At 38.7% G+C, this 12099-nt stretch overlaps 1 protein-coding gene across 1 annotated transcript in view; it reads left to right on the forward strand.

Moving 5' to 3' along the window:
• MROH9 (maestro heat like repeat family member 9) overlaps positions 1–9771 on the forward strand; it is a 41502-nt gene extending 31731 nt beyond the window's left edge. Inside the window, exons 15-20 of the mRNA XM_087828180.1 lie at positions 1760–1936; positions 2839–2991; positions 3093–3206; positions 3785–3887; positions 8064–8126; positions 9527–9771. Of these exons, the coding sequence (XP_087684306.1) occupies positions 1760–1936; positions 2839–2991; positions 3093–3206; positions 3785–3887; positions 8064–8126; positions 9527–9771 (855 nt within the window). The remainder of the gene's footprint in view (positions 1–1759; positions 1937–2838; positions 2992–3092; positions 3207–3784; positions 3888–8063; positions 8127–9526) is intronic.
• Positions 9772–12099: the final 2328 nt, after the last annotated feature.

Below are 12099 nucleotides of genomic sequence, written 5' to 3' on the forward strand. Positions count from 1 at the left end.
CAGATCACAGTCTGAGACTTGATATTGCTCAATATCCTTACTGATGTTTTATCACTAAGGGATCTGGATTGACTGGAAGGAATGTGTTAAGTCAATTTAATGGCTTTATCACCTAATTTATATTTTTCCCAGAAAACCATTCATTGCACTCTAAATTTATCAGCATCACCCTACATGAACACACTTTCTTACAGTCTGAACCACATACGTTAAGGTAATTTCCCCTCCAACATACACATTTGCATGCATGTTAATTACCATCTCCCAGGACTCCCTCAAGCTTTTCTTTCCACTGCTAACACTTTCCTCCTTCACCCATACATAGTCACATTTTACTTTTTCAATGATCAGTTCTAGTCAAATTCCACTGACTACTCTGATCTCTAACAGCCTCCTCTCTCTCTGAGCCACACCAGCTTTGTGCACTTTCTTATATAACATTTTATATCTGTGCTTCTCCACATATAATTCTAAACCAGCAGCATCAGCATGTCCTAGAAACTTATAAGAAATGCAACTTTTCAGGCCCTGCTTCGGACCTAAGGAATCAGAAATACTGGTGGTGGGGCCCACCCATCTGTGTTTTCAAAAGTCCTCCAGGTGATTCTAATACAGGTTAAACTTGAGAACCACTGTCTTATACTGGTTCCTGCTGAATCATGTGACTATATCTTACCTTCCAGGAGGACTGAACCTACGTCTACCCCTATGTGTTGTAATTCCCTCAGAAATTTCAAAGTACTTTGCACAATGCTGAGAGTGTAGCTGTTCTAAAAATCACTGTTGACCCAATATGTTTAATAACAACTCCTTGTTTATCTATTAAACATAATCTCTGAAAACTTCAAACCAGTCAGAGGGCACCCATTTTGCATTTAGAGTGAAATGAGCCATGGTCTTTTTTGCTTTAAATAAATCATACAAGTAGATGTACATTATTTTAGTGAACAGAAAGTTAGTTACTCCCAGTGTTATTAATACTTGAAGGGAGATTTGGTGTCAAGGTTATTTAGGAGAGTGAAAGAGAATTACTGGATTGAGGTTTCACATACTATCTATTGGTAAAGACACAACTTTCCTGCCAGACACAAGTGGCCATTGGCTATTATTTTGGCAAAGAGTATTTATTTCTTTTACTTTTTTTTCCAGCCTTTCTTTTTCTCCTTTGGTGTCTCCTATTCATGTTCTTCCTTGCCTTAAATTCTATTTGTCTCTGATCTGCAACTGACTCCCATGACTTGGCTCAGGATCTCCAACTGGCTCTCATGTCCAAACAGGTCATCATTACCCAATTTAGAGGGCATGCTGCTAGTGGTATGTTGGTAAATGTTTAACTCTCAGCTCAGTGGAAATAAGGCTAATTTCCCTGGTGTTAAGAGTCCCACCATGGATGACTTCAAGCTATTAACAGAACATCATTAAACATGGAGTTGGGAAGAGATGCACCATAGCACATCATACAGATATAATACATGTAAATAACCTCAAGGGCTTTTAGGAGTAAAGTGTAGCAAAATAAGTGATGCTTTTGAGTATTTACTGCTATTGTTTTTATTTGTTTCTAAATGTATGAAATTTAATTTTTCAGTAGTGACTTCTAGCTAATGAGCAGCTTACAAAATTGTTTACCATTTACTCTTGTGAGCCAGCTCCAGCACACCACTGCCTGATGCCCAAATGCAGAGGTGTACATACCAAATGCTAGCTCAAGTTTCTGTCTCCTTCCAAAATCCCCCCATTTTCTTCCTTTTATATGTAGATAAAAGATGTCAGCGGCTTACTAATATCCATCATGGATGCCTTCTCTTCCAAAGACAAGACTGTTGTAATTCGGGCCTTGTTTACCCTTCGAAGACTTTTGAACAAACTTGACAGGGTGACCTACTCATCTTTGTGTACCAGAATTGCTTCCAGCTACTGCCCTCTGATGGATCATGTGAGTTAAACAGTTAGAAGTGTGAGATCATTAGGTTTTATAGTTCAGCTGAAGCCCCAGCTGAGGAAATGATATTATATCCCAGAAAGAGTCAACAGAAGACAGTCATTTTGTGCAGAGCCACCATTTCTTTTTGAGATAACAATATTAGTTAAGTACTGCCTTTATTTAACTACAATATGAGAACCTGGAGAAGCCTACCCATAAGAAAAGAGAATCAAAGAATAGCCTCTGTCCTTGGATGAAAGAGAAATTGTAGTTTAGTGGGTATATATTGGTTAACCCTGGATCTGGACTTCCTGGGTTCAAATCCTGCCCTGTCTCTTACTAGCTGTGAAATCTTGAGCAGGTGATTCAGTCTCTTAGTGTTTCATTCTCCCACCAGTAAAAGAGAGTGTTGCAGCTGTTTTGTGGTGATCAGAGATGATGTATAATGCCCCAAATGGCTTTCTTATCATCATATAAACCTTATAGTTAAAAAGTATCTCATCAGAAAGTTGTATATTTTGAAAATCCTCATTTTGTATACTAAATGTGTTCCAGACAAGTTGGATGGTAGTAATTTATTTTAATAAGCAAGAACACTTTTGGTATGCCATGGGGAATCTATTTATTTATTCATTTATCTACTTATTTATTTATTTTTATCTTTATTATTGAAGGGAATCTATTTTTAAAGATTTTTGGAATGGGTAGTTTATGAACCAGAGAATTTTATTTCATAGTAAATGATCTTGCCAAAATTTAGTTCTGAATTATTCAGATTTCACTGACGAGCACATTATTAAACTATAGAAAGAAGGAAGTGTATAAATATATATACAAACATATATGTCACACTGTTTAAAGAAAGAAGCCCTAGAAATATCCTCAAATGCGCCTTTTCTGTGCACAAATTGCAGAATGACGCAGGCATTCGGAGCATGGCCATCCGGCACTTTGGTGAACTGCTCAGGGACATGAACCAGTACACATGGATGTTGAGTGCCGTGGTTCTAGAAGCCCTGGTGCCTCTGATCCTGTTTCTGGAGGATACAGACAAAAGAGTCGTTACGGTAAGTCCTGAGGCCTTGTGTTCCTTAGTTTTGCAGAGACGAGCCGTGTACCATGTAACACTAGACACAGAGATGCTCATCAACTGTTTTCTGCTTTGCAGTCATGTAAACATACACTGGAAATCTGCGCCTCAGCATTAAAATGGCCAGCATTGCATCTGCTCGTGGAAAATTACAATTTTGAGCTGGTCGTGCTCAATATCTGCAACAATATTGTAAGTGGCCCTTTGGTGTTTCCTACCATACGTTATAGAAAGAACATGAAAGGACCTCCAAAAATGATGGAAAGGTGCTGGGGATGAGGGTTAGTCTTGGAGAAGGAAGGCGAAGTTAAAAAATAATACGAAATGGGTGATAACAGCTAGGGCTTGAGACCAGAGAAAACTAACATTTTCCACTTCCTCTTCCTCAACATTGATCCTCTCTAGCTAGCCTCCTTCCTCCAACCCACCTCCAACTCATCTTGGATGAGTATAAAGGTCAGATCACCAAAAGAAAAGCTGGAAATATCTAGTCACTGCCTAATGAGCTGGTCCTCTTAACACCGGCATGAACACAGTGACACATGGAAGCATGCTAAGCAAAGGTGGAAACACAAGGTTAGGCTGGGAAATCATAATCAACTGAATAAGGCCCGCAAACAGGAAAGCAAGTTCATATATTGGAATCTCAAGTTTTTAACTGGACCTTATTTGGTGTAAGCAACCAGGTTCTTTTCTCTGGAAGCCTCTCTGAAAAGGAACAAATGCACTTTTTCAACAACTAAGTGTTTTTTCCCCCTTTTTATTCTCAGTTTATTTCTCATGGGAGCTACATTACTGATTTGATATCTGACTGCTTAGGATTCCTGAGGAGCTCCCGAGTATATCTGAGGAGAGCATCTATTATTTTAATAGGTAAATCAAATTCAATTCCTAGTTTGTCTTAAAAGGTATAGCTGGAAGTCTTCTTTGAAAAAAAAATTATAAATCTTTTTTGTTTATGATGGACTAGACCCATCATGTGATATCTATGATGAATAGAGGTTACTATATGTGATGAGAACAAAGTTCTGTTTTATACTACACAGTGAGAGCATAGCTATGTGATTAAATTATTATACAAAGTGCACTAAGGAAGGATGATTTCAAAGTTTAACAAGATGGCATGCCACTGCTCATTATTCCCCTTCACTACTTAAAAATCGCTACCCAAGGAATAAGAATGATATCTAAAAATATAAACACCATCTTCAACAAAACTTGGGCATCTGTAACCACAACTCTAACAGATGAGGAAGAGCTATCAAGTCCATAAAGTAAAAAAAAAAGGGGGGGGGGGGGCAGTGCAGGAAGGTTCTAAGAGAAGATAACTAAAGTTTTCAATCTTGACCAAACCTGACCAAACAGTTTTTTCCCACTAGATTCTCATCATGAACATCCAAATTGACAATCCTTTATCTGGAATGACAGGAAGTGAGTTCCCAAGTTGGTAATGGGATTTTCACTTGACCCTGCTTGGCCCCAAGGAGTAGCAGGCACAGCAAGGAATCAGGAAATGCAGTGTCAAGTTGTTCTTATAGAAAGAAAACCATCACTTAGAGTAGAAGACAAACTGAGGTATGACTAGCACTAGAGCTCCTGATCTGTGCTGGTCAGAGAAGAAGAAAGGAACACACACTCACTCTCACACACACACACACACACACACACACACACAGAGAGAGAGAGAGAGAGAGAGAGAGAGAGAGAGAGAGAGAGAGAGGGAAAACCCGGTGTCACAAGAACTTTATTTCAAACCAGAAAGAATTCCTTCTACTCTGAATTCTACCCTGGTACTTTCCACAAACCATCCTCTGTATATAACTATTGCAAGATACAAAAATAAGTAATTTTTTTTAAAAAAGGAAATGGCATTATCTCTCTACAGAGTTATTTCCAGGGGGGAAAGGAGAGAAAAGAAAGAATAAAAACAAAGCAGATGAAAATCATGATAAACATCTCCATGAATCTTAAACTTTTTGAAATAAAGATCTAAAGTACAGATACAAGCACACAGTCGATATACGATGAGGTAGTGGGAGCACTGAAAAGTAAGCTTTCAAAGTATAGGGGGCATGAGTAAGAAAAAATATATAACTATCACAAAAGAAAACTGCATTGCAACCAGCAGAAGAGAAAATATATATTGTTGATAACCCAGTAAGGGACAGGAGTACAGGGTTGAGAAACACTAGCGAAATGAAATGAAAACCAGCAAGAAACAGTTTGAAAAATTAAGGAGCAATGATAGGTATGAAAGATCAATCAGAGATGCAAATAGGCATAAAGAAAGAAAAGAAATAATGAGAACAGAAAAAAGTAATCAAAGATATAATTTTAAGAAATAAAAAAAGACGATTAAATATACTGAGATAGTAAATAATTTTTTAATAAATATTCTATACATAATGCAACTTTTAGATGTTTCCCAATAAAGTTGTGAAACTTTAGAGTTAAAGAATTCTCTGAGAATTTAGGCAAAAGAAGTCACTTTTAAGTTAAAAAATAAATAAATCTGGCATTTGATTTCTCCACTTCAGTACTTAACCTCTAGAATATAATAGAACACCTACAAAATCCTAAGTGGAAAAAAATTGTGACTGAAAAATTATACCCAACTATGAAGATAACAGGAAAACATTTTCAAAAACACAAGAACTAGGGATAAAGCACTGCCATGAATCCTTCTTGAGGAAATCACTAAAGCAGGGGTGGGGAACCTTTTTTTGCCAAGGGCCATTTGGATATTTATAAAACATCATTTGCAGGCCATACAAAATTATCAACTTAAAAACTAGCTATGTAAAAAGCTCCTGGATTTATTGAATTTCAAGTCCCGCCTGCAGTTGCCTTGGCAGGGCCAGACCAAATGTAAATAAAAATGCCAACAGATAATTTCACGGATCTTGACAAGTAGATTCTAAATGTACACAGAAAAGCGAAAGGCTGAGATACTCCTGAAGAAAAAATGCGGGCTACTAGTCCCACCACATATAAAGATTTATTATAAAGTTACAGAATTGTAGACAGTCTGTTACATACAGGACAGACCTGTGAAACAGAATGGAAAGCCTAGAAACAGCTCCACACGTACACAGTGACCCTGCAGAGCAGTAGGAAAAGGAATTTTTTTCTCATAATGGTGCTGTATCAAGTACATGAGTACATAAAAAATATCTTCACCTGCACCGTATGCCATGTAATTCCGGTTGGATCTACAACCCAAAAGTGTGAAAGGTAAAACCATAAAGCTTCAGAAGTAAATATAGGAGAATATCATTATGATATTCCTGAGGCATGCAAAGATTTCCTATTAGGACCCCAAAAATTCATTAACCATAAATAGAAAAGACAATAAATTGGGCTACATTAAAATTAAAGATGTATGTTCATTTAAAAAAATGTATAAATGTAAAAGTTTTGCCACAGGGTATGAGAAGATATCTGTAAGGTGTGTAATAATGAAAAAGATTAACATCCAGAATTTTTTTTAAATGCCTACAAATAAATAAGATGAAGATCGGCAACTATACATAAAAAACAGAAAAGAGACTGACTTGAACGAGCATGTCACAAAAGAAATATCCAAATGGCCAATAAATATACAAAACTCTTACGAATCATCACAAAAATAAGTGAGTTAAAATCACAATGTGTTACTACCACCGAACCCACGAGAATGACTAAAAGAAAAAATGCTAACAGGTATTAGAGAGGGTGTGGAACAATGGAAATGTTCATACACTAATGCAGGGTAAAAATGCTTTGCACTGTTCGGCAGTAACAACTGAAGGTGAACATAAAGAATATCCATTAGTCAGGAAATCCACTCCCAGCTAGATACCAAACATCAATGCATACAAATGCATACTAAAATCCATGTACAAGAATGCCCGTAACAACATCATTATTTATAATAGCCCCAAATTGGAAACAACACATTGACCATCATCAACAAAATGGATAAAAAATGCTCAATTCATAGGATGAAATATCACAACTTATTTTAGGCTTGGAGTACCACGTCAGCAATTTTCAATAGCTGTGCTGCAAGAATTTTTAAAACATGTAATACCTATTTAATGGGGGCACTGACCTCTTTTTCCTTAGATTGTCAAATTTTAAAAGTGGCAACAACCCAGCCAAGCATGGCTCAGTGGTTGAGCATCAACCTAGGATCCAGGAGATCACAGTTCAATTCCCAGTCAGGGCACATGCCAGGGTTGTGGGCTCGATCCCCAGTCAGGGGCGTGCAGGAGGCAGCTGATCAATGACTCTCTCATCATTGATGTTTCTATTTGTCTCTCTCCCTCTCCCTTCCTCTCTCTGAAATCAATATAGATTTTTTTTTAAAGTGACAACAGCCAACACAACAATAGTCATCTGATGTAATCAATCAAAATTATACCTTTTTGTCAGATTGGCAAAAAATGTACATTTTTGGTGTGCTGCAGAATTTCAGTAATTAGTTTATGTGTGCCATGAGGTGAAAAAGGTTGAAAGCAGCTGGTCTATGTTACTACTCAAGTCTGTTAGTGTGGGAGAAAGCAGCCAGAGATGATATGTACACATAAGAGCCCACAGGCATGGCTATGTTTCAAGAAAATGATGGCCAACCTCTGCCATGTAGCAATGGAAATAAATGAACTATTGCCCCATTAGAGAACATGGATGAATCTCAGATAATGCTGAGCAAGAGAAGACAGGCCCGAAAGAATATATTCCAAGGGATAGAGTGGCAGACTGGGGAAGAGCATGAAGATGGCTTCTGGGATGCTAGTCCTGTTCCACTGAGTGACCTAGGTGGTAGCTAGAAGTATTCACTTTGTGGTCATTCATTGACTGGTATAATTAGGATGTGTGCATGTTTATACGCATACATACTTTTCAATAAAAATTTTTATTAAATTATAAAATAGTAAGTATGTGAGAGCACTAAAAGAGTAAGGATAATCTAAAGATGCTTTGCTTTGAAGAAGGCAAAGAAGGTAGCTAGATAACATCAGAGAATGTATTTTCATAATGTATTTTGGGGTTTTATTTTGTGTATAGGGTATTTGGCAACATTGGGTAGCCATTTACTCCTCAGAGATGACATTGAAGTTTTGCTTGAGGGTAAGTGTTGAAGGTATAATGAAATCTTTATGCATAGGTCTAAATAAATTCATTATTTGTGATTATAGAACATGAGTTCTATAATGGTGCCAGGGATGGGAGGGGGGTGGTGGTTAGGGGGGAATCAATGAAAGAAATGAGTTAAGGGGCATCCTTTTTTCATTTCTCCCTCCCCCCCTTTCTCTCTCTCTCTCTGAGACTTATCACCCTAGAGCCCTTAGGAACAGAGAGTTGAGAACTGATTCACTCATTCATCCAACATATATTTTTTCCAGCTCTATTCTAGCTGCTGGGGATACAGCAGCAAACAACACCAAGTCCCTGCCCTCAGAGAACTGAAGTTTTAGGAGATAGCAATGTACACCTGCACCATTAAGATGGACTTAAAGAAGGGGATTGTTTATTCTGTCAAAATGTTGGGATCTTTGGTGTCTCTCCGTCAGCCTCTACTTCCCCACCATGATCAGAATTACAAACAGATAAGGTAGAACAATTTCAGATTTATAGCAAAATTAAGTGGAGCATATAGAAATTTCCCATATACCTCCTGCCTCCACACACCAGCCATCCCATTAGCAACACCCCCCACCACATGGTACATTTGTTACAATTGATGAGCCTACATTGACATGTCATTATCTTCTTTCCTTTTTCATTCATTCATGTATTCACTCATTTATTCAGTACATATTTCTTGACTGCCTGGTAAATTCTCTGTGTCTCTCCAAACCTTTCTTCTTTTTCTGCTCCTCCTACCCCTTTTCCTCCTCTCTTTTTTCTAAATCTATCCCTTTCCCCTCCCCCCCCCATTTCTTTTTAAGAAAGAACAAACTTCCCACAAGCCCAGGGTCTGGAAATAATGATATTAGCATATCATTATATATATATAAAACCCCAGACATTTTTAAAGAATATAAGTTATTACATGGCTATTTTCAAAATGATCGTAACTGTTTTATAACTTTTTTCATTTATTCATATATCATAAACATCTTTCATGCCAAATATTATGGATCTACATTATGTTAATATGTGTATACTATTTCATTTTATGATATTCCCAATTTTTAAGTAGTTCCCTATTGATGAACCTTTATACTGAGTCCAACTTTTTTCATTATTATGAGCTATAATCAACTTCTTCATGAATATGTTTATGCTGTCTAGAAGAATGCTCAGCACATAATAGACACTCCATAAATGTTTAGTGAATATTTCCATTTTCCTTTTAATGATGTCTGGATAAAACTTCCTGGATGCTGCTAGTCAAAGTAATAAAAATTGGGGTGGGGGAGGAGAAGACAGAAAAGGGCTCTGAAAGGGGGTGGGACTGTTCAGAGTTAAAGTGTCTCAGACTCTGAGACAGATGCCTTGAACTAAGGGCCCTTCTGCCGTTACAGCTATCGACCGAGTGTTTCTGGATGAAGACCTTGCGGTCAGGGAGTTGGCAAGAAAAACCCACGAATTTTTTAGGAAAATATCCCATAAAATGACCTCCTCGATTATTAAACAAAGCTTCCGAAGATTGTTTAACTTCATCTACATCAAAAAAGTGAAGCCTCTTTATAATTATGTCTCTCCTGATGAAGAGACAGCAAGTATTAAGGATATGAAAGAAACTGAGACTTATGACTACGTTTTGTGAAAGAATGAGACATTCACCAGTGCCTTAGAGCCCAACCCAGAAGAGGAATGGTTTTCCTTTCCCTCTTGATAATCTGAGTCTATTTGTAGATGCTTTCCTGAAGGATATTAGGAGCCATTTTATGGTGCCTTCTTAATTGTCTTCAAATATAGAAATCTATTGCCTCTCTAGGTTTGACAGTGATCAGAAGCCTTAATTAGTCAAAGCTACTAATAAAATTGAAAAATCATATAAGCAAAGTATTTTATGAGAAGCTCTTGAGACCTAATTCAATCAATAAGCATCTATGGAACACGTCCTAAGGGCCAGGCACTGTGCTAGGCAGTGGGGACATTTGTATAATATAGACAAGGGTCCCATCCTCAGGAAGGCCACAGTCTAGTGATACTCAGTTTGGGTCATTTCCATCCTGCTGGGATGAATGTTGCCATAAGGCACTATTCGCAAAGGAGGAAATGGAACTTGCAAGGGAAGAGGGAGGGGCAGGGAAATGTATGTCAGGTAGAGACACTGAGATAAGAAGAGTTGTGAAGGAAGCTAGAGAGTTTGCTTGGATACAAGTAAGATAGGTACTAGATTTATCAGGGTGGTCACTTCATAAGTTATATAAATGTCTGATCACTGGGTTGCGCATCTGAAACTAATATTACATATACATCAACAGTAATTTAAAAAGAAAAAAATTATTTTAAAAAGAAAAAGAATGGGGAGAACTGAGACCCAAGGGGAACATCATGCTGTGCAAATGGCTTTAAACTTTTTGAAATGACACTGGATAGTCTATCACAGTGGTTTCCTATTGCACCAGGATCCAGTGTAACATGCTGTTCTGGTTTGTAAGAAAGCTGATATATAAATGTTCATCAGTGACCTTGCTTGCCTGAAGCACCCAGGCTCATTTTACCCTCCTGCACTCCTATATTCCCACCCAGCATAAACCACTTCAGCCACAGGAAACTACTCTGTGAGATGAAAGCCCCCTTTCCTCTGTCAGTTTTGGTGTTGTGGCTTTGTAATGTGGCAACTTAGAGTTCATGCACGTTCTCATTCCTCTGTGGGATCCCTCACTGGTGTGGGGCAGCTATGCCCCACCCTCCCTTGGATCCTCCATCAGCTTCTCTGACTTTGGGGCCAGGTGGGTTAGCTCTGCTGACAAGGGACACAGGTGTCTCCTGCTTAACGCCCACATCATCAACGTCATAGATGCTGGAGGCAGTGAGAGACTGACACAGTACCAAGCTTGTGGGTTCCACCTTGCCTTTGTTCTCCCACTTGATACCACCCTCCTTTCCCATCCCATCCCAACTACCTGCCCTGTGGACTTCAAGCTCCAGCACCAGGTGTGAAGACAGCAGCTTTGCAGAGACCACTTAACTCACTCCCACAATTGCTTATGATAAAAATCCCTGGTTCTACTCTAATTGAACCCCGACAGGGAGGTCGAAGATGCATTTTCCAGGCCCCTTTGGTCAAGTAGGTGGGTGTGGCTCCTGTGGTTTTTTTCCCCTTTAACACTTGTAACTGTGTTCCAAACTAATTGTATGCTTTACAGTTTGCTCCCTGAATAAGCCAATCTCCATGTCTATATTTATTGTTATCTTCCTGCTTGGAATCCAAGCACCTTTGAAACCCACCTTAAATCTTAAACTCTTTCCTCCTTTGTCAGATTTTGTACTTGTTTCCCTGGAGCAGGCTGAGATCTGTCTGGTTATGAGTCTAATGGCCACAAAGGGTAGGTTGGGATAGATCTTGAGAAGAACAGCCATCCTTTTGCAAAGCAAGAGCCCCCAGGTGAGGTCATTACAGAATCTTAGCACCCTCAGACATGGAAGGTGGGCTGCCTTCACTGTAAGAGGACCTCAGAGTGGCTCAGGGATTCAAGATTTTCAGCTTCATTGAAAGGCTTGATGAGGCTGGGGGTGCAGCTTCTGTTATAATTCTAAAACCTGCAAAAGTAAAATTTGTTCTGATTTTCAGCAAGGTTAGCTCTGAAGCTACAGGAAATAAGAGGTTCTTTTAGTTCCACTGCAGGAGCTCTCTGGCTCTCTGACCACGAATTGTGCTGAGAGTCTAAAGACCTGAGCTGGTCCTTTTCATTCTTAAGGGCTTCAGAGTGCTCAGAAGCTGCCATCCCTCCCATTGTCATGCATTGCAGTCATTATTGTTGTCACACAGGTAAGTGCCCCAGCACTGGGTCCCCTAAGGCCCTTGCTTCAGTAGGTACCTCCTCACAATAAAACATAGGTTATAATGTGGTTAATATGTCATGGTTTGCATCCTGATTCACTACTGTCACTATGTTCAGCACTATGTTCAAGTCCAAGGACA

Source organism: Miniopterus natalensis, chromosome 19 (genome assembly GCF_054644295.1).
Source record: "Miniopterus natalensis isolate mMinNat1 chromosome 19, mMinNat1.hap1, whole genome shotgun sequence".
In the NCBI taxonomy this organism is placed as follows: Eukaryota; Metazoa; Chordata; class Mammalia; order Chiroptera; family Miniopteridae; genus Miniopterus; species Miniopterus natalensis.